This window comes from Sebastes umbrosus, chromosome 2 (assembly GCF_015220745.1).
Source record: "Sebastes umbrosus isolate fSebUmb1 chromosome 2, fSebUmb1.pri, whole genome shotgun sequence".
NCBI classification, from domain to species: domain Eukaryota; kingdom Metazoa; phylum Chordata; class Actinopteri; order Perciformes; family Sebastidae; genus Sebastes; species Sebastes umbrosus.
Window position 1 is genome coordinate 8,965,096 of NC_051270.1, and position 27,491 is coordinate 8,992,586.

The 27,491-nt window shown below is 40.7% G+C and overlaps 1 protein-coding gene across 9 annotated transcripts in view; it reads right to left on the reverse strand.

The window, feature by feature from the left end:
- Positions 1-27,122, reverse strand: part of LOC119501176 (A-kinase anchor protein 13) — a 128,271-nt gene extending 101,149 nt beyond the window's left edge. For 4 of the 9 annotated variants that reach the window (XM_037791353.1, XM_037791345.1, XM_037791332.1 and 1 more), the window contains exons 1-2: positions 26,993-27,122; positions 4,361-4,404 (exon numbers count right to left, since the gene is read on the reverse strand). In XM_037791353.1, coding sequence (XP_037647281.1) covers positions 4,361-4,393 — 33 coding nt within the window. In that variant the 5' untranslated portion in view covers positions 4,394-4,404; positions 26,993-27,122. Of the gene's footprint in view, positions 1-4,360; positions 4,405-19,323; positions 19,455-26,992 lie in introns of those variants that run through there. The other 5 variants (XM_037791391.1, XM_037791383.1, XM_037791372.1 and 2 more) reach the window with 3 other exon arrangements.
- Positions 27,123-27,491: the final 369 nt, after the last annotated feature.

Genomic DNA, 27,491 nt, shown 5'->3' on the forward strand with positions numbered 1-27,491 from the left:
ATTATGCAGTCTAAATGAATGTTTATCCCCCTGGCTGGATTTTGACTATATAGGCAGCACAATGTGGAAGTTATTGCTCCACTTCAGCACCCAAACTAATTGTCAAGACATCCCATGGCACCTCGAAGATTTTTCTCTCATCATTAATTACTGTAAATGCAATACCTTTCTAGCTTTTACTCAGTCTTGTTGCATGGAAACTGCCATAATAACAATAAAGAAATATGGACAGCACGTCACATTTGATGACCCGTAAAGAGCTGGCGTGATAAGAAAAAGTTAAAGGTTTATGGCTACACTTTCCTGATGGTGTGATTCATCCCTGCTGACATTCACAAAGCAGAATATTGCAACCTTTACCGTGGTTTAACCCGGAAACAAGGCTGCTGCTTTTGTTTCCACTAGACAATTCAGAAGACAATTTATGGAAATCGTATGAGCTCATCTGCAAGTTTCGGGAGACAAAACACATATTAAAATCAACTCTTCTTCACAAATGACTAAATTGCCAGAGCATTTACAAATCAAACTACACACATCCTCCAATTTACAAAGGCTGCTGACATCTAGGCCCTGTTCAGACCTGGTATTAACACGCGTCCTCAGTGATTCGATCACAAGTGGACAGCTCTAAATACAGGTGTGAACGCACTCATGACGCATTGAGGATACATTGAGATCCGATTGCTCAGACCACATTCAGAGGTGATTTGGGCCACATATGGACACATTCTTTTAGTAGTGTGTCCGTAAATGTGTCCTGGGCCACATCAAGGACCGCCTACTCCACTGATGTCCTGCTGGGATCCGCGGGTCTCTGCGCTCCTCATGTGAACAGCCAGGCAGACGCAAGCGCTTGGCTACCTCATGCATGGAAAATGGCTTCTGTGCTCTACTGTATCCTGTCGGTACAACTGTATTTTATTAAAATATATCGTATCTATAGGCTACATATCTACAGACTATCAGACTAGACACGCAATGTGCATTATTATCATACTGTCGGAGATATGCTTTGCACGGAGCTGAGATCCGCCCACACACTCGCTCGTTCGCTCTCATCCCCGGCTCTCTGAAGTTCTGTACCCCGCCGTTGCTTGGCAAAGGCAGCGGTGTCGGCGGCATGGAGGTCCCCGGGTACCACTGGTACAATAACCTTTTATTTTGATGTTAAAAAAATTAACCCGAATTCACGAATATGTACAATATTACTACAGATATTTCTGTAATATTACGTCACAACGTCTGCTGTATTAGCCATGTGTTTACTACATGTTTATTTGCAAAATAGAGCGGAGAAGTGAGATCCGATTACAAGTGGTCACTCAAGACGTATGTGGAGACGCATTCTAATGCCAGGTGTGAACAGACGTCTTAGAGCTGCCCACTTGTGATTGGATCACTCAGGACGCATGTTAATGCCAGGTCCGAACAGGGCCTAGAGCATCCTTCATCCCTGCAGCGGTGCAGCTGCAGACCATCACGTAGCAGCAGAGAGGTCACAGGTTCTATTAGCACAACTGAACGTGTCCTGTGTTAGAGACTGAACCTCTACCTACTCATCTAATTGTGAGCCACTCTGGAAAACATTGTCTGCTAAATGTCAAGAATGTAAATATCATGTTTACTCACAGTCAGAGCAGCAGCAAGGACAACTCAGGAGCTTCCACAAGTCATCCTCTGCCCAACAAATCTTTACCCATCCCTTCCTCATTAAATGTAATTTTTTGATCAAAGTAATGTTGCAAGAACACAAAAGGTCTTGACTTCCTAAATACTGGTTGTTTCTACAGAAATTAAGACTTCCTAACTGGGGTAGAGCAGGTCGTCCACCAATCGGAAGGTCGGTTGTTCGATCCTCGGCTGCTCCGGGTCACATGTCAATGTGTCCTTGAGCAATACACTTAACCCCAAATTGCTCCCGAAGGCTTAACCATCGGTGTGTGAATGAGTATTTAGATCAGATCCTGATGGGCAAAGTTGGCCCCATGGCAGCCTCTGCCATCAGTGAATGAATGCGTGTGTGTGAATGGGTGAATGCTGACATGTAGTGTAAAGCGCATTGAGTGGTTGGAAGACTAGAAAAGCAGAAATGAGTCCTAAAACCCAGAAATGAGTAAGCATTTTAGCACTTCCGGTTCCCTCGTCTGGAAGTCAATGGGTTTTTAGTTAAATGATTGAAATAAGGTGTGTTAACACAAGCTTAAGAGATTTTAACATTTTGTTCTACGACATAAAATACATCAATAAATACCCCACACGTGAATTTTTAAGCTTTTACGTGTCTTAAAAAGGCGGTTGCTAACAAGCGGCTAAATGAGACTAATAAACGTCATCACGCCGACTCGTCCGGCGTTACAGCCTCGTATACACTCGCGCTCAGGCGACCGTGGTGTAGTTTGTTTATATCCCAACGTTAGTTTTCTACTTCTGGCGACTGCATTTATACTTAAAAAATCTGAAAAGTTAATTTGTGGAGATTATCTTGCTAAACAAAACGTGTAAGTATCATAAATGTTTGCCACAGAGTTTATTTTCTGCAATAATCCAATACCCAATGGAACAATCCCATTGGGTTTTTGTTGAGGGAACCCAGGGCGATGCTAACTTCCTGGTTGGCCAACAAAAATACGTCATCCCGGAACACTCTATTACACTCCGACTACTTAACCCCTATGAGTTATCTTACTGGGAATTGCTGTGATAAGTGTCTAAGACCTGATGTCTAATGAGGCCTGACTGCCCGCATGGTTCCACTGAGGAGTTGGACTGTAAATCACAGATAAGGTTGTCTGGCTGGTTAATGTGTGGCAGCCACTCTAGTCTTAAGAGACACACAAACACACATACACAAACACACATGTCTCTGACTTATCTCATTTCCTGTGTGCCTTCCTCACCTGCTAGTGATAGGGAACCCGTGCAACCACACACAGACACTCTAATCTAACATCAAAGAATGCAGGTGCCATGATGGCAGACTGAAGATATTTTAGGTCAGGTTATTTAAGAGCAATTCTCAGAGTTATAAATGAGCTCTAAATGGTCATTATAAGAAAAAGGACAACAGGAAATTGCCTGAGGCCATGGGGTTGTAAGGTGCTTGTTTCTCTCCAACTGAAGGGGGGAATCAGGCATCTTGGGGCTTTACTCACAAGTGAGAGTGAGAGGGATCAGGAGATTGACCGCTTGTTAGGGGCACCGGGTGCAGATAACCTGTGATGACAACCAGGAATATCAGCCACAAAGCAAAGCTTTCAGTTTATAAGTTGATCCTCACCTACTATATAGTAGCAAGCTATGGCTTATAAACTGCTTAAGAACAGTGCTACTGCATGGTGAAGGCCTTTTACTTCTTTGTCAGCCATCCTATAGACGAGGACAAAAGAATCTTTGCAGTACAACTTGTTCTTTTACACAAACATTTAAACTCACAATTAACAAGAAGGAATCCATCAATCAAGAGGTTGCGTGTCCACTTTGCACAAAGCGCCAAGCTCTTTGCTGTAATTACCTGCTCAACTATAGATTTGGACAAATGGCACATGTCCAGGTAAACTAGGCCTCAATTTGTCCTTTTCAGAATAATTGTTTAAGTTCCAAGTCCCCTAAGAGGATCAGTACCTGTTCTTTGATCCAACTGTGAGGGTTGCTATTTGATCCAAAATCTGAGCCGCGAAAAAAGGTGTAGCTTTGACAATGTAGATGTTCTTTTTAGTTTAATGAGGAAGAAAATCACATGAACTGGTGCAGCAACACACTGACACTTTAAAAAAAAAAATTGCTTTGGATAAAAAGATGTGAGTTTCATGGTGTCATATCAGTAGACTTGTTTTTGTATCATCTTCCTGATAATTTATCTGGGTCTATTTTTGTAATATCACCAGTCCACCAAGTGGTTCACATTTCATTTAACTGATAACATGCAAAACATGACCACTAAATACACAATAGAGGACAGTAAGCCAAGTGCAAACGGTTATAAATGTTTGCCAGCAGTCAGCAAACATTAATAGCCAGTTGATTTGCATGCAGCCTGATGTTGTGTTCTCCACTATCTGGCCCTGTGCACACCCACACACTTGTTTTCAGTTGTTCCAGTTAATTAGACCTGTTCTCTGGTTGGAGCTATTCCAGGAATTACACCAGGTCATCTAAACTCCATAATTAAGTACTAATAAGGGTAATAAAGGTGTAGCTTGTCCCGCCCTAACAGGTGCAACAAACGCACTTTCAGGTACACACCTACAGTACACAGTCCCGAGAGGAGGTCTAATCAATGGGTGAGTGGACGAGCAGTGTGTTGAGACAAACTGTGTGCTCTGGAGAAATAGCTTCTTGTATGAATAGTGATACTTACATAGAGTGGAGCTTGCTGTGGATTGAGTTTCATGTCCCTGGACACTGTAAAGACAAGATTAAATTAGAGGTTATAGCTTTACGGTAAGTTAATATACTGTATACATAAACAAAGTGATGTGTTGGGGCAATGCAACAAGCTGTCAACACAACATTAACATATTACAACTTAATGAAGTTGATTTGTGTTAGATACTTATTTAGCAGCAGACATGGAGCAACATTAGCATTCATCTGAAGTCATGTTTCTGGCTTCATAACAAATTAAAGGGATGGTTTGAGTGTTTTGAAATGGGATTGTATGAGGTACTAATCTATAGTCAGTGTCCCCTAGTTTGGAGAAGCAGACAGCAGTTACCACACAGAAGCAAAGCAATGTACTGCTGTGGACAGGGCCGGCAGCAAAACGTATTTTAGCCACCTAAAAGAAATCAATATCAGTTTAAGTGTACGCTATATTTAGAATATTTTCTCCTCTTTATCTTACCGTCAGACAGCTATACAGTTAATGTTTCCGACGGGGAACTGAAGCTGTTATCTATGCTCTTGCCAAAGCAACCAGACTCCAATGAAAAAAAACGTAATTTTACCTCGCAGAACATAGGAATTGCTGGTCTACCGCTGCCTCGATCGGTTAGTTTGTTTGTGTTATTTTTGTGTTACTTTGGTTAGCTCGGATTCACCAAAGTCACACAATAGCACAAACAAACTAACCGATCGAGGCAGCGTTCTGCGAAGTAAAATTACAGTGTTTTTCCAATGGAATCTGGTGGCTTTGGCAAGAGCATAGATAGATACAACGACTTCAGTTCCTCGTCGGAAAGGGCTGTCTGACGGCAGGGTAAAGTGGTGAAAATATTCTAAATATAGCGTACACTGATATTGATTTTTTTAGGTGAGGCTTTCTTTTAGGTGGCTAAAATATGTTTTGCTGCCGGCCCCGTCCAAAGCATACATTTCTTTGCTTCCATGCTGGTACTCCTGTCTGCTTCTCCAAACTCTTAGCATGCCAACCGTCATCTAACGTAGGTAAGGACAATGGATAAGTACCTCATACAACCCCACTTCAAAACACACAAACTATCCCTTTAAGTCCAATACTCGCTCTCCTTTTAGCTCTGTGAAGTATGAAAAACTTTAAATGAGCCAGTATTGTGTTTTTCTGGAATGAAACCCTGCAAACAAATTGCTCTAGATAACACAACACTTGACATCAGGGTTTTGTTTGGATTTGTTTTTCCCCCCTCCACAAAATGCATGTATATCAGCTCTAGCAGCATCAGAACATTGTTGCTGACAAGGTGACAGTTAAGCTTGACCCTGGCAGTAGTCCCAACACTCTGTGGGAAGTTAATAGTGCATGAGAACTGAACAGACACACACTGAATCACACACGGGAACACACACACACTCATCATCCAACCAAAACTGCCAAGTCTCTATTTGTGCTTATTTATTCAAAGACAGCAATGATGACAAGCTGTTTGTGTGCTCCTGCCTCCTCCGATCACCCTTTAGTTCTTCACCAAGCAAAGAAAAAAACAGGAGGTTTAGCACCAAAACACTTTGCCTCTTCTACATGGGTTTATGCCGGGAAGATCAGTTAGCAGGATTTACCGGCTCATGTTCACGTTTGATTCCCTACTCCCAGTCTGGGACGCAGGCCTCAAAGCCGTTTTCTGGGCACAAGGTCAGAAGCAGTGGGTGTGTAATTACATCCAAAATAACGTATTACAGCTATAGACTTGAGAACGAATGGATTGGAAACCCTTTTTTGTTGAACTTTCTTGAAGTGATATTGGCCTGTTTGCATTCATCAACGGGTCAAGGGACCGGTCGGCTTTGAGAGCCGGTATTCTCCTCAGTTATTTGGAGAGACAATTTTCTTTTGTCTGCCGTTCCCTGGCACTAAAACAAGTCCTTGCTGCCTGCTGGCCTCAGTGGTCAGCAGCAGTGCATTAATCACATGAACCCCACAGCGGGGGAGGCGGCGACAAAAGGCCAGGACCTAATGAGTTCAGCAGAAAACACCAAAAAGAGTCGATGTCGAACTCGGCAGAGCGCTAAAGCGCGGCGAGGCCAATTCACTTTCTGCAACCCAATCCAAACATTTTCCTTCTTTTCTGCTAAATAAATAGGCTCGAGCTAGAATTAGGCGCATCAGGTAAGGGGATAATCAGTAGCTCTAATAATACTCTGGAGTCTAATCCTCTTGCCTTAAGTGCACTGGGCCAGGGACTAGCTTATTCACCACATGCACGACTTTGACTGATAAGACTCTCACATAATGTCACCAACAGGCTCACTGGTTCTTTTATATTTGGATATTTTGGAGGGTGCTTCAACAGGACAGATCGACATCATTGTTGGCTGACATTTCATTTTACGTGACATCTTATTGACCATGCGGTGACCTGACCCATTGCACAATAAGAAAATATTTGGTAAGAAGTAGGTGCGTTGCTACACTCACAGTTTTCACTGTTGAGAAGTTGATAACATTTATTCAACCAAAGAAGGTTTCCGTGACCTTTATCAGTACCACCCTGCTTTACATTCTCTACATATTCACACCTGGCAGCTGAACGCAACAGATCAGTCTGACACTGCAATGGCCACTTCTTAGCTGTTGTTAAGGGAGGGGTAAGCCCTTGTGATACCCTGCTTCTCCCAACCAATAAGTTTGCACCTGAATCTGAAACTACATTATGACTCTTTTGTCTTTAAGAAAAAGCTTTTTGGGGGGGAAATTATTATGTATCTATTAGAAATGATTACATTCACCAATCACACAAATTGAGGGGTTCTACCAGGGTGATGCAGGTGTGTCTGCAGATTTGCATCCATTTGATGACAGTGTGATATCAGAATACCTTTCTAGGGATACTGACATCACTTAAATTGGGGTGAGCGGCGGCAGAGTGAATATATTCCTTTGTTTCAGAAATGCTCAGAAATGTCACTTGAGCAGAAGTGCGGCCTGCGACAAGCTGCCATGCAATGCTTATGAAAAGTTGCGACGGCCGCTCCCGTGCTCAGCGAGCTGTGGCCGTTTGATTCTGCAGCGAAGTGCCGCCAAACTAAAAGTTGGGAAAAGTTTGACTTTTAGTGGCGAAGTGCGACCAGAGAGGACCCATAGCCAATCAGAAAAAAAGATCCTGTGACTCCTCCTGTGACATGTTACCCTATGTTTCAAAGAATGTCTTCCTCCCGAGACAATTCATCTGATCAAAGAATGAGCTACATTAAACAGTAGATACAGGGTTTAATTATTACCTATAACAGTATACCTTGCAACTGCTGGTGTCAAATCAAACAGCTTATATTTTACATTATATGAATTTATTTGACAGTGAGAATCACAATGAGCGTGCAGGTGGAACTTGAGATTCAAAGACAAACACTTCAGCAAGAAACACATTAGCTTACATGACCTTTAACCATTGCCTTTTGGAAAAAAAGCCACCCGCTCTAACTACCACGCGACTGTTCATCTGATTCCCTACTTTGGTCACTTCTGTTTTGGAGTTGTTTTTATCAACTATGATGCAAAGTTGGAAGTTAGACATAAAGGAAGCTGACTCAGTGTACTGTGTCACCACAGGATGTAATTGTGCAACTTCTTGCTTTGGATTCATGGAGGGGCCTGTAGCACTACCACATACTTCATATAAAACATCCACTTTAATGTGGTTGATCTGATCTGATCTGGTCTTAAGTAGCAAACATATCCTGTCACCTGAGGAGGAAGCTGTTGGCCTCCCTGTGTAATCAAGCTAACATGGGGGAAATACTAATACTTAGTGGACAATTCACAAAATACTTTGTGTAAACACAAAACTATATAACACACCCCTTTTCTGAATGAACAAGGAACATTTGTAAGTTATAGTCTTTATCTTTTTGTCTACGGCACAATTAAAAAACTGCAGGACCTACTGATGCACTGGTTGTTTATATACCGCTAATAAGGCTTTCAATGATAATTACCAAGCTAATGTGGCTAATAAGGTAGTTAAGGCTAATGTGTTCGCAAATAACTGCTTAGAGTCGAGTTTCTGGCCACCTGACGTCCAATATTCCGTTAGCTTTTACTTGTTTTGTCTCCAAAAACTCCTGAGAAAAACGTCTGCATGTTTATCTTTATATTAGCTATATATAGTCCTCTTTCATCAGCAGGCAGCCCCCAGCTTTCAGCTCTTATTTTACTGTTTTGTGCTAAACAGCTAGCCTGCTTTCGGCATCTGAGCTTGTTACGTCTGAATTATATCAGGTGTTGATGAGAGAGTTGGGATTTAACCAAACAATAAAATCAAACCAATATAAAACAATGAGCTAAAAAGAAAGGCTACAAGCTGTGTGGAGACGCAGTTTGGATGTTAATTCTCTGTGTTCATCACTACAAGAGACTCTTTCCCAAGACAAGGAGTCACTTGATTCTATGACAACCTTAAAATATCCCTTAATGCAGGTTTGATATCTGTTCACCAGACTGCCTCGAGTCTATTTTCTGTGGTTGACCCCGTGGTCGTATACAGTGTTGTGGGCGTGACAGTTCATCTGGTCAAACAGTTCCTCATGGGCAGCAGCAGTCATTCAGAAAGTACACACCGGGGAACTTCTAAAATAGCTTCATCTCTAGGTTATTGCTAACTGCAACTCCTGGAGACTGAAGACTCAATACATTGATTTCTGTGTCACAAAAAAAGCCGCAGTATTTTCTCAGAGGGACACAAGTTCCAGGCAATTTACTGCAACAAGATATTTCGGTGCTGTGGATAATACCTGGACTTATAGATCAAGTTACAGTGTGCATGTCAGGTCATGTCTGCTGGAGAAGCTGAAGAAGCCATTAGAAACCAATCTTTCTACCTGTACTTTGCTCAAGTGATAGAAATAACACAAAATCCTACAATGTTTTTCAATAGGGCTGTGTATCGGCAAGAACCTGGCAATACGATACGCATCATGATACGGGGGTTACAATTCAATATATTAAGATATGTTGCGATACTGTAAGCAAGGCGATATATGGTAAATGGACTTGCATTTATATAGCGCTTTTCTATTCCTCCGACCACTCAAAGTGCTTTACACTACATGTCAGCATTCACCCATTCACACACACATTCATACACTGATGGCAGAGGTTGTCATACAAGGTGCCAACTTTTCCCATCAGGATCTAATCTAAATACTCATTCACACAACGATGGCTAAGACTTCGGGAGCAATTTGGGGTTAAGTGTCTGGCTCAAGGACACATTGACATGTGACCGGAGCAGCCGGGGATCGAACCACCGACCTTCCGATTGGTGGATGACCTGCTCTACCCTCTCCGCCCCATATAGTGTGATGTTTTAATTCTAATTTTAGGAAAGTTGTCATAGTATAAAGAACACACCACCACATGCATAATATCTGTGTACAAAAAGTTAACTTTTTATGCTATCAGAACAGTGGGATCTGCATTTGCATTCATCACAGTTCCTGTAAAATCATAGCACTACTTTGAGAGGACACATCTCTTTGTAAATGAAAACATATTGACTGAGTTAATCCTTGCATGTAAACTATTAATTAAAATCAAGTGTTTTTGAGAATCGATACAGTATCACAAAACATAATATGGTGTTACTCGATATTTTCTTACACCCCTATTTTTCACAAAGGCGGAGTTTAATGAAACTAAACAGAGGCTGATATTTAGAGATAGATTTTTAGTTTACTTAAGAGGGGACTGGGCTTGAGTGAAACTGACATTTTTAGTGAAACCCATTATCCTCCTCAGACAATAATTGACTCAAAGTCTGCACCAAATCACACCACCAAACATATATTCTTCTTATCTGCAATCTGTTCTCTTCAAACAAGATGGGTAAATAAAAACCTGTGCACCATCCAAGTAATTCGGGAAAAGACCTTGTATCCAAACCAAACTGTGTTTCCTTCTCTGGTAACAGAAGAACCTTGAGAAATGGCATCCCATAAGCTCACCCTACGGCCACCCGACACCTGCTTATAGAGATTACACAACCCATTAACTCCACCTAAAACACCGGGTGCAGCCAGCCTTCGGCCGAGCTCCTTAAGAGTCTCCATTATGGCCGAAACTGCCTTTGAACTGCTGTTAAAACCGAATTTTCTTCCTCTGCAGCAAAAGGACCACAAAGAAGCTGCCACGTTCAAGTGCACAGCCATCACAAATGAACCGGTAAATCAAGAGACAAAAGCCCCTCAATGCTGGGATACACCCAGAGCCAGGGTTGTGAATGGACCTGTTATGGCTCCCACTGGTCCGCTGGCTATCAAAATAAGCCATAATGGCCATGTGACTGCAGCGTGAATGGGAGGATGAACAGGATTAGCTTCACAACTCATTAATCGGACTACACCCTTCCCAATCAACAGCTGAGGATTCCACAACACAACCACGTGCACCGGACAGACTGTGTCCACAGTGTATGACCTAATATTAAAAACTTTTCTTTGCAGCTCTGTCTGTAAATGTGTAACTTTTTGTCTGGGACAAAGTCTCTCTTAGGGAGAGAGAGAGATCCTTGTTCTCAGTGGGACTCACCAGCTTGTCATCACACATGATTCAATAATCCTCCCTGGATAGAGGTGCATCCAATGTTAATGTCACAGTCAAGTAAACACCACTTTGGGTCCAATATAAGCCACAGGAGCAGCTTCGCCGAGTTTAGTTATTTGGTGCCTTTATGACAGCCCACATTGTATTCTTACAAAACTTAAAGGCACCCTGTGGAGTTTTCTTGTAAACAAAACAAAAGTTTTCTTTACATTCCAAAACACATTTTGTGTATCCAAGAAATGTATTGCCTTCCTCATAAAACATTGAAAAAGCCAATTTTTGAAGTATTTTAAATCCAGCATTGTTTGTTTACATTCATGTTTACTAGCTTGCAGTCTTATTTTTCCCTGTCTTTGCTGGCACATTGCTGCATATCTTAACATGTTACAGCCACCTGTAGATCAGTGGAAAAAAGTGAAACCATTGGTAGAAATGCGTATTGCATAACGCACGCGCCGGTGCATCCTCATGCGTGAGCTAAACAAACCTGGACCTACTAAAAAAACAGTTCCATAGCACTACTATACATATTTGTATACTATACCACTATAGGTCAACAAGTCCACAGGGAACCTTTAAGATGGGGATTTTCAGTTTTAAGGGGAGACACCCCAGGTAAGAAACATTGTTCTTCTTGCACTAAGAGAGTTTGGGCTATTTTGCTTCACGTCTTCTTTCAGACTAGTTGAAAGAAAGAATCTAAAATATATATTCAGGTGTTTATTTTACTGCACTTCATCTAATTGCATCTGTAGATTTTTCCTAAATTCACAAAAGTTAGCATTAGATAATGCCTCATTTGCATATTTCTTCATATTACTTCAGTAGCACTTACATATACCAAACTTTCCAGTTCCATTCTATATTCTGAAGGTTTTTACAGAGGTTTGTTCAGATATCATTCATAGCACGATTTATTTAACATTTCATTCCTAAAAAACATGGTGAAAATAGTTTTTTTTATTGCAGTATTTTCTGATTTATGGAGTGATAAAAAGAGATATTCAAAATTCCTTCTGTAAGAACTCTAATATGTCAACAAAATGAAACAAGAATTTTTTTTAAGTTATTTTTTAAGCATTTATTGATAGGACAGTGGATAGAGTGTTGGAAAGGGAGAGAGAGAGAAATGACATGCGGAAAGGTCCACGGGCCGGATTCGAACCCGGGTCCACCGCTGCTAGGACTGAGCCTTGGCCATACATGGGCGCCCGCTCTACCGACTGAGCTAGCCAGGCGCCCGAAACAAGAATTTTTAACGTGGCTTTATTCAATTTTCACATTTCTCTTCTGGAAATTAATGCAAATTAACACAAATTTGATAAGATAATGCCTCATTTGCCTATTTAAACATAACATTTCAGAAAACTTGTAATACAAAAAAGGTTGCCATTGTTGAAGTGAAATATGGCTTTAAAAAAACACACATTGAGGCATTCATCCTTGGATCCCTTGCCTGACAAAACTAATCCAAATTTGTGGAAATATTCAAGTGTTTTTTCATTCAATGCCCTCTTTGGTATCAACCTCTAAAGGCATGTAATCATCTTAACAAGGTAAACAAAATCAGATCCTCCAGATCAAAGATAATTCACTATAGATGGGATCACATTACAACATGCGAGCAAACAATGAATTGATGGTAAGAACAGTAAACAGTGGGTAGATCAGGTGATGACATCAACATAATCTTTTCTGTGAGCCGACCACTCCCTCAGAGACTTACTGTATGAACATCTGAGTGTCCAAAAGCCACATCGCTTTAAACTACTAAAATAAACGCATGTGCTAGGCACAGGTCAGGGTTCTTCAGTAGCTAGGAGACCATTAAGTATTTCAAAACCAAAAGACTTCAGGAAATAAAAGCAGGATGGTTTCATGCATGTCCAAAGGTGCTAACCTAACTCCACCCAATACAATCATGATCTACGTGCCCATTTGCAGCATAGCATTGCCCTCATTTACCGGGTCATTATCACACCTGTGGTGCATGGCTGCCTATTCTTATCAACGAAATGGTACCAATATTGGGAAATAAAGTTTACAATGGCTACGTTCAACACTGCGTCTCATTGTACTTGCTGCACTTGCCTAGAAATTGACATATGTTAATATGCAAACCAACACAGCTATAAATTTGCTCATGCAAATCTGAGCCAGCAGCCTGGAGCTTAGAGATGTGAAAACCACCCAATTCTAAATAAAGTAGAAACAAAATGAACAAATAATGCTTTAACCAGGTCTAAAAAGTGAAGCAAATGCAGAAGTGCCTTAAACCTGCATTCTTTCTAATAGCAGCAGCCTAGGTTTAAATCTTAACATCAGCTGCTGAAAAAGAGCACAAGACTCATCAAACCTTTCCTGGATAAATAATACCCCAAAAAAGCAGAAATTGGAAGCTAGCAGCCGTTCAAATGTACAATGAGCAGAATCCAGTGCAGCTACTTGAATTAAAACAGGTCACATTGTTTGAACTAAATGTACATAACTGGCAATGTACAAATTTACATCAGTGTTTTATCACCTCAAAGCGTTTGTGTTTCTGGGTCAAAAGCCTCCCATTGGCCATTAATTAACTAGGGAGAATGTCAATGCCGATCTGTGTTATGGGGACAACAGTCACCTGAGGCTGCTTCTTCGTGAAGCTTTTTGAGTTGGGCTGTGCGTGGAGAGCTGTGCATGGAGACACCTGTAAAAAGGGACAGAAGCCCAATATAGACCTGAGGTGTCATCCAACACCAACCAGGGCTCCATGATGACAACAGAGACAGGACTTTAGTCTCAGAGAGAGGCAGGACTGAGTTGTTACCTCACCTATGCAGGCGTACCCCCTCTATTATCAACTACACTAGGACAACCTGACCTGGATATTTACAAAAACAAAAATTCCATAGATACATGCATATGACAAACATACCAAACATCACCACCAACAGGCACCTTTGTCTTGACATAAATCCCACATGGAATTGTTTTCCACTTGGCCCTTTGCTACTCCATCAAGCTGTCAGAGCTACCATGGAGCCCACACTGTCACTAACTGCACTCCCTGCATAAATATCTAGCTAATTTATGGAAAAATTAAAAAGCGACTTCTGAGAGAAGCAGACAGAAGGGTCAACAATATGTGTTTGAAGGATATATCAGGATGTCAAACTGGTTCAACAGGAAAAACAGGTTAAAAAGATAAAGATAGAAGCTAAAACCTACAGATCGTAGTGTAAAAGTCAACCACCATATCAACTGGCAATCGAGACAGAAGACAGCGTAGGGTCTAGCAGAGGCAAAGCGCAGCGCAGGTATAATATGTCATCAATAAGTACCCAAGGAACGCCATTCACTGTTTGCAGCTGTTAACTCATTGATCATGCTTTGAAAGGTCAGTTGCAACCGAGGTCAAACTAACTTTGAACCGAGGGTAGTGCTTCCGCCTCGTCGGGCGGCACCGCTCTCCCCATATAGGAAAACAATGGGGCAGCCAGCGCAGAGCAATTCTACAGCTGATGAGCCATATGTGGGCGGCTTAAAAGCCTTTGACAAACACTGCCAGGTTTAGGGGTTCAATGTCCACTTGGGCATCTTGCTTTAGATGTAAGGCCTCATCATGGTGCAGTAAGGAGCTTTGGATAAAAACCTCCACCAAATGGCTGATAGAGAGTGCCAGGGAGAGCTTTTAGTCTGATTTAAGCCTGGGGAGAGACACAGTTCATATGAACTGTCCAACAATTCATTCTTAACTTCCTTTTTTTCTTGTATTATCAACCTGTCTTTTCCGTGTCATACACTTTGTATTAGATTTGGAGGTGCTGGAGCTTGGGATGGATATCAAATCGAATTTTACATTTTTTGCTGAAGGACTGAATGAAAGTAGACGTTTTTTGGCCGAAAGGCTCGTTTGCCTTAGTGTCCAAATAAAAGTTTCATTCCAAACATGAACAACGTCTGACTCATAACGCAAGACTTCTAAAACTCCTGACGACCATATCACTCAAATTAATGAGGAATTCACTGGTACATTTCCGTCGGCAGCTACTCTCCTGAATGGACATTTGCAATCACAGCCTTCAAATGTGGCACACTGGGGGAGGATTAAAGCTCTGTGTGGCTCAGTTGGGTTTGATGTTTAACTCAAACGTTTGTTTAACCTCTCGTGCTTTCTCCCCCTCCGGTTAACCACTAGTTACTGGCCTACCACTACAACACTGACTGCCCTCCCTATAGCACCCAGAGAGAGCAAAGTGCGTCGGTGTTGAACCCTTGTGTGATTCTTTTTACGGTTTACTATCAGCCCTGCTCTTCTGGGGCACGGCTAAATTAGTCCTGGGCTACGTCACCTCCTCCACAACCACATCGCAGTAACTTGGACACACAATGTTGACTGCCATTTAGATAGTCACGGCTGTTTGATTTAATCAAACCAAGCTATTGTCTCTACGGACAGATATGAGGCCATCGTGATGATGTGACCTCACCCTGCCACACAAAAGCTGCCTCTGTGCAGAGACTGCACACAAACGCTGGCTGACAACACAGGGCCGGGGGATGAAAGGTCTCCTCAGTGTTTGGTGACAGTTATTACCCTCTCCACTGAAACCAAATACCTGTGGGCCCAGATAGCATTATCTTATTGTGAGGCTTACTGGGGACCGGCCTGTAATCAGGACCGGGCCTTGATCAGCGCTCCTCCCCAGGTTTGATGCCATCCCATCCCCCTCTGTTTCCAAGCCATGAGGTGCTCTCTAGACATTTTTAAAAAGGTATATTTGAACATTTTGGAAAATCTGCTTATTCACTTTTCTTTTTGCAGAGAGCTAGATTGATACCTCTGTCACGTCTGAATGGTAAATATGAAGCTAGCAGCCAGCTATCTTTGCACACCCTAAGCACCTCTAAAGCTCACTTTGTTATATCTTCTTTGTTTGATCAGTACAAAAACCAAAGTGTGAAAAACGACAGATTAACGGGGGGGGTTATGTGCCAAACTATTTCTTGGCCAGGACCTGTTGCCAGGCAACCAGAGACTACAGGAAGTCAGTGGTCCCCGCCAAGAAAAAGTCTTGGTATGCTACATAACCTACCATAAAACACGGAAATGTTGTCTTACACTTTGGGTTTTGTTAGTTTTGTTAGTTAGTTTTGTTAGAGCTAGCCTGGGTTAGTGACCCAGGCTAGCTCTTTCCCCCGGTTTCCAGTCTTTATGCTAAGCTAAGCTAGCTGGCTGTCAGTGGTAGTCTCATACTTAGCGTACAGGCATATGAATAGTATCCATTAAACTGTTTTGTCAAAAGTATTCTTTCACACGTATGTATATCACAAAGCAAAACAGCGGCATAATTTTTTTACGGAACAAGGTCGATTTTCTGAGCTTTCGTACCGCGAATAAAAGCATCAACCACGCCAACCATTATCAATCATGTTGTGCAGAGCCGGTTGAGTTGCAGCTATATTTATGAAACAACAACACGGAGGCTCCGTAGTCCGAACAGGGAACGGCACACTTAAAATATAAAAAGCCCTAGACATATAATATTCACAGGCGAGTATTTCTCATTTCCGTGTTGTTTATTCATCACGCCCTGAACAGTGTGTAGCATTTAGGGGGGTCTCTTGGCAGAAATGGAATATAATATTAATTAATATGTTTTTTTTAGTGTATAATCACCTGAAACTAAGAATTGTTGTGTCTTCGTTAGCTTACAATGAGCCGTTTATATCTAGATTGGGAGCGGGTCCTCTCCACGGAGTCCGCCATGTTTCAACAGTAGCCCAGAACGGACAAACCAAACTCTGTTAACTTTTCCTACTTGGGCCGGAGTCGATAACATTACTCGCTTCCGTCGCCGCGGCTCTCTCTCTCTTGCTTCACCACTCACTTCCCACGTACACACACACTCTATGCACTGGGTCTGCTCCAAATGACTCAAGAGAGGGCCATTCGCATTTTGCGTCAGCCACCGCAGCTCTCCAACACGCTTAGCACACGGGAGAGGCTTCAGTTGGTTTCAATCTCCTCACCTCACCGCTAGATACCTCCAGATCCTACACACTGAACCTTTAACCCTCGGCAAGAAAGCGAATGAACAGATTTCCCAAAATATCCAGCTTTTACTTTAAGCAAATAAGAGTGCTACTGCTACGTTTCAGGCACGGTGACTCTTTCAGAAAGAACAGGCTCTGGCTAATGTTTAGAGGGTCATTTGAAGGGTGTCATCATGGCTTTCTGATGAAATGTTTGCACTGAAAAAAATTCAATAAGGCCCAGAAACCTGCAGAAGGATAAATATGCTGTTTACCTTTGCCCGTGGGTAAATGTTCAACACATTACACAATCAACAGGGCAATTTCTGTTCCTTGAATTCAGCTGCACTTGGCAATCCAATTTCTCACAGGACCATGAAGGGTGATAGCTAGGTGAGCGATGTGGATTTCAACTTATTTACAGAAGCAGACGCTCTCTCAAAATGCTCAATATGACATTTCACCGACAACTTACTGAACTTACTCATCCAACCATGGTGTGTGAAATGACAAATTGGTGTTGAAAAGGAGACACAATGGGGGCTGAGGAGCAAAAGAAAACACAGAGAGACAGGGAGAGAAAAGGGAAAGTTTGAGAAAAGGAAAGAGGTTTAACCTGAAGGATCCTGAGCAAAGCAAACCTCAGCTTCACAGCAGGCCTGATCAGATTAACTTTACCACCACTGCAGTAATAGCTGTGTATTACATAATTTCAATTAAAAAAATAACCAACGTGCTATAAAAGCATGTACATCTCCAAAGTTTGATAGTGTTCTCATAACGGCCTTTTGGCTAGTTCTACCATCTCACCAAAGAAGGTCATGGGTTTGGTTCCCAGCTCCAACTATGGTCAATCACAAACTCCAAATTGCCCACAAATATGTGTGTGTTTGTGTGTGTTTATCCTGTGAAACACTGGTGACCTCTCGGTCTTTCCAACATGTTACACTAAAACCAGATGACACATTTCAACCCAATCCCTGTTTCTTTAGAAATTCTTCAAAAATGACCAAAGAAGTGTGAGACTAAAGACACCGCAGTGGTTTTGGGAACTGAATTGCTCACTTCCCTGTTTACGTAAGAGACATCTCAGCCCACAAGAACGTTCCATTTCTCAAACAGGAAATTAATAAAAGGACGGACTTCTAGCTGAGATTAATACTTGTGATCTACATGCTGAAGTCGTCCACCTCTAGAACTGCTGATTGTTCAAGAACATCAACTTAAGTATTAGATTAAACCGCAAAAATATTGAATAGAAGATCCTGCATATTTTATAAAGGGGCACTCTCACTGATTTTACACATAAAGATCTCTCATAAGTCCTAATCTTTATGGACATGCAATACTTATTTAATGAAGTACCCCAATAAAAGTAAGCGATAATCAAATCATAACATGGCAAACTGCAGCCCAACAGGCAACAACAGCTGTCAGTGTGTCAGTGTGCTGACTTGACTATGACTTGCCCAAAACTGCATGTGATTATCATGAAGTTGGCATGTCTGTAAAGGGGAGACTCGTGGGTACCCATAGAACCCATTTACATTCACATATCTTGATAACATAGCTGGTACCGATGGATTCGTAGAGTTTTTTTAGTTTCATATGATACCAGTATCTTCACCCTGGCTTTAAAACCAGCTACAACCTAAAAATCGCAAGTTTGGCTATGTGCTACAGAAATTTGTGCCATTAATTCGAATTTGCGTTAAAACGTTATTATTAGTTTAAAAACTGTGAACCAACTGGAACAGACTCAATATTTCAGAGAAGATGTCTCAACAAGAAAGCATCAGAAAGTTGGTGGATCATCCTTTTTTTCCAAATCATCAAAATGTCTGTTATTGAAATGATTTAAAATTTAAATGAGTCAAGTCTCCATATTTCATCCTTTCAGAAATATATTTAATAATAACCTCACAAGTGCTTTTTATATAGACTGTTATGAATTCATAGCTTGAACACACTGGTTTTTGAGGAAATGTGTGTGCAGAAATACAATATATTCTTTCCTATAAGCGTAGGCCCGATTGCAACTTAATTTAACAGCAGACACTTTGGTCACACATGTTGTTATCACCATTAAGCGGTATCACGAGGCAGACGTTGCTAGGCGCTGTTGGTGCATCGCAGTCAAACATTGCCCTGGGGAATATTATCAAAACAAAAACAAGGAAGGAAACCTTCAGAATCAATGTGTAACTTCCTACAGGATAATGCTTTTGTTTCGTTGACACCACCACCTTCGACCTAAGAGCTGCTTGTTGAATTGTTTTTCTAACAGTCACCTCAAACTTCAGAGCAGCTTGTAAAGCGGCATCAATGGAAAGCATCAATGGAAAGCTTACCCTCAATCTATTTGATGACGACGGCCGAGAGCAGACTCCTTCAGGTGCACGTTAAATTCATTTTAAGTCCATCAGAGAGAGCAGGTGTGTTTATACTAGGCAGGTATCCTGAGTAGCGGGCATGCGAGCTCTCACCACACTGATTACACGGAGCTAAATATGGCTTTGTGCTAACACAGACAGTAGGCAGATCAGAGCCTTGATGTCAGAAGGGAGAGGCGGAGCCTACAGGCCACAGGTCAGGTGTCTGTTACAACTGCAATGGTGGAACGAAAACAACCAGCCTGCCTCTGCTTTCTCAACATTATTAAAAGTGTTGGAGCATGTGCAGATACACACTACTCCTATCTCTTTATCAATCAATTAGACAAAATAATCAGCAGTAGCGAGAGCTAGGGTGATATACAGAGAACGGTTCATGGCCGACGACAATGTTTTGGTGTTGATGGAAAAATCTATGAAGCAGCTGCTCAACCTCAACCATTTAATTATAGGGAAACTCTGAGATACATTACATATGGGTAATGATTTTCATATATTCATGTTTTTTTCTGAAATAGTACCAGACATGCAAGAATATATATTGATTCCAAAAGGCCATCGGTGGGAAAATATTCACAGCATTTACTTAAGTAAGATGCCACACTATAAAAACACTCAAGTTAAAAGTCCTGCATTCAAAATTGTACTTAAGTAAAAGTCTATAAATATGGGCGGTAAAGGTGCAATGATTAGTTGGTTACTCGATTAGTCCTATATCAGAAAATTAATCTGCAACGATTTTGATAATCAATTCATTATTTCAATGAAAAAAAAGGTCATTTTTCAAGCAAAAATGTTGATAGTTCCAGGTTCTCAAACAAAAGGATTTGCTGCTTTTCTTGGTCTTGCATGATAGTAAATTTAATAGTTTGGGGGTTTTAAGTGTTGGTCAAAACAAAACAACATATTTCATGAAGTCACCTTGGACTCTAGGATAATGTGATGAGCATGTGTCACTGTTTTGAATTTATTATAGACTAAATTATCTATTAATTGAGAAAATATGCAGATTAAAAACTCGTGAAAAATTATCCCTGTGAGTGCATTAGTATGCAAGCAATAGTTTAATGTTGCAGCTGGTCGAGGTGGAGCTAAATTTAACTGCTTTTTATAAAGGGTATTTTAATCTATCACAATGCACCATATTCTATAAGATGATCATATATTTTGTACAATCTTAATTGGCAAAGTAACTATAGCGGTCATATATAAATAAAGCAAAGTGAAAATGTACACCATTTACCTCAGAAATCGGTATAAAAAGTATAAAGTGGCATCAAATGCCTCATAACTGTACTTTAGCGTTGTAAATGTACCTAGTTACTTTTACACCACTTCAACAGACTTCTTTTTTTGCCAGTAGATGCTGTCTATGAACCACAATGTCCCTGGTTTAAATTTGGCCGGGGGGCCTTTGTCCTCCTGTCATCTCTCCATTATCGCTATCTCATAAAGGCAAAAAGAATGCCCCAAAATATATTTTTTTTAAATGTACTGTGCACCGGACAGAATACATTTCTTATCAGCAGCATAGAGGAGTCTTGGTGTTTTGGGAGTTTGAAAATGTCTTCCATCAAGGAACAAACTGCAGACTTTTTTATACCTGGTATCAATACACCTTGCATCCTTATTGCGCGTGGCTGGAGGTAGGAAACTTGTGTATACATACTGAAATCTGATTGCAGTATGTACACAGGAGAAGACTTCCTCCAGATAGCTTTTGAACTCAACAATAAACACCCCAGCTGGTTTGTGCTCCTCCATCCATCCTGAGTATCCAGTTTTTGCAAGTATCTATTTGCATCTGCTTCTTCTGTTTATTTTGTGTTTGCTTCCTGGTGGATCGACACACTAAAGGTTTATTTCTGTCCATGTAGCATTTACATAATGTTGTAATGCAAGTCTGACCACTTCTGGGGGCCATTTTTCATCATCAGATCCAAGTGTGATTACACTTTATGCATATTTACAAGATCCAATCTGATCAGAATGCAGAGGAAAACAATAATGTGTCATGGTGAATGTACAGATGCACATCCCTACACAGGATGGTCTTTCAAACCACTATCCTGTCTACCTGCTGCACATTTTCATATGACAGATTTCTAAGCAACTGACACACATAATTTCAAGACAAACTTCTGGCTGGCAAAGTTGAATCATTTTTTTGTAGAAAGATGTGTTATCACCACAGGCGCAGTAACAATTAACAACAAAGTGTGCCTGATAAGTCCCAGGAGGAAAGAGACACCACTGCGGGACAGGAAACCGTGTACAAGCTGCAGAGATGGCTGCTGTTTAGGAACAGCGAGTGCGGCTGCTGTCTGGCGTGCTGGGCGGATTCCAGCGATTCCAGTCTTAACAAAAACTGAGTCAAGGCTTTATTGTGAATATCAGCGGGGGAATTCGGCAGTCGCCCTCCCAGGCATACAAAAGCCATCCCGCATCACGAACTAGTACCTGTAAGACTTCCTCTAATGCCTCCATTCTATAGTAAATACAGTGTAATTACAAGGCTGACACTGTGCATATCCTCCATCATCATTAAATTAGGGGGTTTGTGAGGATGAGAAATTGGCTGGGTTCAGTGTGGAGCCAGCAGAATCCTCCTGGTAATTTACAGTACTCTCAATGGGAGGCCAACTCCTCTTTCATTTGTCTCTTGCAGTGGAGCTAAATACTTATTTCTGACTGGGACGAGCCTAAAGTTTGCTGGAAGAGACACATAGAGAACAAACTAATCAGCTTCTGTTTAGTGGAACCGCTGTATAGTCCTCTCCTGATAGCCTGATAGACCCTGTCTGGTCTGTATTCAGTAGAATGTGTTAATATCTCATTTTGGACAGAGAATCCTTACTTTCATATTTCTTTGCATATCAAGGTTGTCGTTATAGACTTATCTATCTACTGATTAAAAACATGACACCTCCTGTGACAGCATGATGACCCTGATATTCAAGGCATTACAACTATATGGATTGCTTTAAAAGACAGCAGCATTTTCTATAACTTCATATTTAGCATTTCAAAATTAAAACCTTCACCTGTCCATTTAAATCATTATACTGTGAAAACCTCATAACCGAAAAGGTGGAGACTTTTACTCATTTAAAAGCTGAGAAACATACACTTTGAAAATGCACCTGATAATTGCCATAACAAACACCCAGAAAATATTTTTTTAGGTCTAGGAAAGAGGACATTTTTGATGGTTGTAAAGAGCGGAGTTAAAATATGGCAAAGGAAGGTTAATGATCTGGGTGGTTGGTGGATCAAATCCAAGGATGTATGGACGCTCTTCCCTCTACAACCCGCCAACGTGCTAATACGCAAGGCACAAAAAGCCAACAATCTATAGTAAGGCTGCACGATTTTGAAAAAATTGCGATTATTTTTACTGATATTGCAATTGCGATATTATAGGGAATGATCATTTTTACATCATTATTATCATTTTCATTGAAAAACATATACAAAAAAAATGTATGGTGTGATTTTTGGAGGGATCTGTACCAAACAAAGATGTTTTTCTTAAGTCGACTATGATGTGTAGGCTGCACGTCTCTGCAGCACCACAAGATTTAATTTAAAATGGTATTTTGACACATAATTCGCTGTTGCAAAAAATATTGCAATTTTAACAAATACTGCGATTTGGCCATATTGCGATTTCGAGAAACATAGGATTAATTGTGCAGCCCTAATCTCCAGTGGGGCTGCTCTGTAGCAGCCACCAGTAGATCGTAGATCACTGCAGTTGTGATGGGCAGTTCCCAGTTTGGAACTGTGTGTTACTGTAAAGCGCAAGCAAATTTCCTTTAAGACATAAAAGTTAAAAATTAGCAGTAGTGGATACTGTAAATCAGACACACCTTTGAGAGGAGTATGACCAGCTTTATTTCCTTCTTTCACAACCTCCTCTGCAGAATATCGTATGAGGATGGTGACTACTCGGCCTACATTCAAAATGCAGAGGCTCAGATTTACAGGCCAATCCCACAGTGGAAAGCGTCCACATGGAGACATAGAGAAGGCAGATGATGACTAGGCTGCCTGCTAGACTACAGAGTCAGATATAGTGAGTCAACACAGACTGTAAGAAGTCTCTGCAATGACAGCAAAGAGGAGCAGATGCTCAAATGTTTGAGGAGTCAGAACCAGTGACTACAAGGTTCAAACCACCACAATATGCTGGAGGAGTGATGTCTAGGCACTGTAGTCCATACTCTCAGACAGAAATTAAAGAAATATTCTGTGAGGAAGGAGGTGATAAAACAGTTTCTAGATCCTCAAATCTTTCCAGCTGCTTCTTCACTTTTTGCTAGTTTTATTAGGTTACAACTGAGGATCATTTAAGATAAAACATGTATAGGATCCAATATTATTATCGTGGGTGTTACTGCGGGTATTAACACAGTGTAAAGCAGTAGTTCTCAACCACGGGGCCACGTGAGCCCAATGTGACTTTCACTTCCTCCACGGTTATCTCCTCAACTGTAGGTGATGGCTGTAGAGTTCTGGTCTTATGGTGCCTTCAAATGGGGTTGTGATTACCGCGTTCACAAGAAGAGTCCATATGAACGCCCCCCTCTTGTGGTATTCACAACCTCGTGAGTGGAAAGTTTCTGAAAGACTTGTGAACAGAAATGGCAGAGGCCATGGAAGTTGATTTTTCGGTGCATAATAAGTGAATATATTGTAATTTTTGTTGTATATTGTTTTTCTTCGTATTTTATAAAAGGTCTGAGGAAAATGTTGATATTTCCAACAGACTCATCTTTTTCCTCTGTCATTATGCCTTTGCCTTTATTGCATTATGTTATGTTAGCTTGCTAAAATGTTAGCCTCTGTGGCTTCTAGACACCGACAGTAACGTTAATATTGCCGTTGCTTAGCAGCAGTGTTCTCACGACTTAACCACTTGAACGCCAAGCATATTGTGTACAAAACTTCCCATGTTATAAACACAAGATCACGAGTTTCATTTGAAGGCACCATTAATCATATCTAACAACCAAACTCTTTTCAGATGGAGCGAAATCTTATCAAATGGGGGGTCTGTGACCTTATGTGCATCAATTTAGGGGTCCTTGACACGAAAAAGGTTGAGAACCACTATAAAGCGTACAATCACATGTCAGATTAGTGTCAACTTTGAGGCCAACGATCATTATGGAAGACACTGGAATGACATAACACGGTGGACTGAACTCCCTCACGTTTTCCAACTTAAAGGAAACCAGCTTTTCAGTTTGAACCGGTTACTGAACATTTATACAGAAGCAGTATTGTACACTGGAGTGGGATATGGTCCAAAGTAATCCTGGAAGTGAAGAAGATGTGCTCCGTGATGCGACTTCTGGGTGTGTTACAACAATTGAAATCAGAGGGTGGCCATGTTTATGCGCCTGGTCCTTTGAAAGTGTTTAAGTGGGTTAGGTCAAGCCAGTATAAATGAATTAGTAGGCTACTGATTCCCTTTACATGTGTGTGCACACCCTCCCACTAGCATGGTACATATAAAGCTCGGGCAACTGAACTTCCTTGATGAAAAAGATAGCTACCTTAGAGATTTGAAGTGTGTCTGCGCTGCCACACAGTGACTTTATAATGACCTTATCTAAGTTATTACAATGTAATTATTCTAACATTGATAGTTAAAGCAATATATCAGTATTTATTTATAATTTATCTATATAGCGGGGCAGTTAAGCATAACAATTGTGCAACTTGCAAAAAGATAGGCCATAAATGTAGGTTTATATGATATGAAAAGATATAGATATCGGGGCACGACAAATTTGACCCACTGAGGGCCCTGGCAGTCTTTTTTTTAAGCTTGAACACTCCTTGGAAATCATCAAGAGTCATAAAATCAGTTACCTGTAACATTTTGCAATATTTAGCGCCTATTTGGCGGCCATTTTGAAAAACATATAGACCTATATCTGTGACAAATTTGTTGCTTCTATCGCAAAATGCACTATGTTATTATATAATATTTCAGTTTAGCTGCCCCACTATAAACGTTGCAAAATTTGCAGTGCCCACGATATCTATATCTTTTCATAACATATAATCTCTGCCAAATTTCTTGCTTTTATCGCAGAATGCACAATTGTTATTGAATATTTCAGCTTAGCTGCACCACTAATAGTGATATAAAGGGATTTTTTTTATCATTCCTGGAGCTGTGTCATTTTGTACTGATTAATCATGCAAATCAATTAGTAAGTCTAATTTCTCTTGACTCTGATATACTTGGGAATGAGCGTAAAATTATTTAAAGGTCCCATATTATAAAAAAGTGAGATTTTCATGTTTTTTTTTATTATAAAGCAGGCTTAAGTCCAATATAAATACTGTGAAAGTATCTAAACGCTCAATCCACAGGGAAATACACATAGCCCGTATTCAGAAACTCTGCATCTGAAACAAGCTGTCAGGATTTCTGTCCATTCGTTGCAGTGTATGTGAATGTAACAGCTAGCTGACAGGAAGTAAACATGGACCCAAAATGTTGCATGGCAACATAATTCTGTTGCAATTTCGTCGCAATTCCGTCGAAATGCACTAAAAACAGAGCGTTTAAGACAGAGGGTAAATACAGGCATATTCAGGCAGACAGTATAAGGAAAACAAAGGTTTTTTTTTAACATTACAGCATGTGAACATGTTCTAGTAGAAACACAAAATACAAGTATGATCCTGAAAATGGGCATGATATGGGACCTTTAAAGAATAATAGTCCTTAAAGGTCCCATATTGTAAAAAGTAAGATTTTCGTGTCTTTTAAATTATAAAGCAGGTTTAAGTGCTTTATAAATACTATGAATGTATCGAAGCGCTCAATATACAGAGAAATACACACAGCCCCGTAATCAGAAATTGTGCATTTAAAACAAGCCGTTAGGATTTCTGTCCATTTGTGATGTCACAAATATACAATATATATAGACCATTTCACAGTTTTAAATGTAAACATACTAAATGTGTCCCAATTCATTTCCTGTTGCAGTGTATGTGAATGAGTGTAAACATGGACCCAAGCTGTTTCCTAGCAACGCAATTCCGTTGCCATTCCTTTGAAATGCACTAAAACGGAGCGTTTCAGACAGAGCGTGAATACAGGTATATTCAGACAGACAGTATGAGAAAAATAATGTGTTTTTTGAACATTAAAGCATGTAAACATGTTCTAGTAGACACCCAAAATACAAGTATGAACCTGAAAATGGGAATGATATGGGACCTTTGAAGAATAATGGCTTTAATGTCTTTAGTGCTACCAAGGGGGGTTTCTAGTGATGTTCGCATACTTTCGGCTACTTTCAGCTCCTGTAGTTTGTGTATTAGGCCTTTTGTATTATAGGTATATTGTACTTTTAGTGTAATTTTACATTTCTATGGGAGTTTCGCTGTCGTAGAGTTCACAGAGAAACGTGATAAGTTCCCACTTTACGGTCTCTCTCTGAATGAGGATGTCATGGCTACCTAGCAACAAGTTAAAAACCCCAGCGTCAGTTGGCCGTTAAAACAACTCAGACAGATAGAAAGAAAGTAACGGTCAGTCTCTTCATAATATCAGTTAATGACAGTTAACGACATAGTAAATGGGTCCTCTTACCTCAAGCAGATTAAGCTAGTGTTTCTGTCTCCCACCGTGTCCACTAACAGGATGACTGAGTGGACTTTTCTAACAGTTGTTAGATAGTGTTTCCCAGGACAACTCAGTGGGAGGACTCTGATCCACGGGCTCGTGTGTTAGTGATGGGAATTCCGGCTCTTTTTAGTGAGCCACATCATTTGGCTCAGCTCACCAAGAAAGAGCCGGCTCTTTCGGCTCCCCAAACGGCTCTTCATTTTACTACTTTTGTCTTTTTATAACTCAGCCAAATTTAGCTTTAGCTGTTTTGACCTATGATTAGAATGTGTGCACATATATCACTTAAATTATTCAATATAATTATACTATTTGGAACAAGAGCCCAGAAACCTGCAGGACCGCTCCAACTCTGAGTTATTTTAAATCAAAGCTTAATACTTTCCTGTTTGCTGCTGCCTTTTATTAAACCAGATAATGATCTTATACTGCACTATAACTTTTACTCTCGTGTTATATTCTA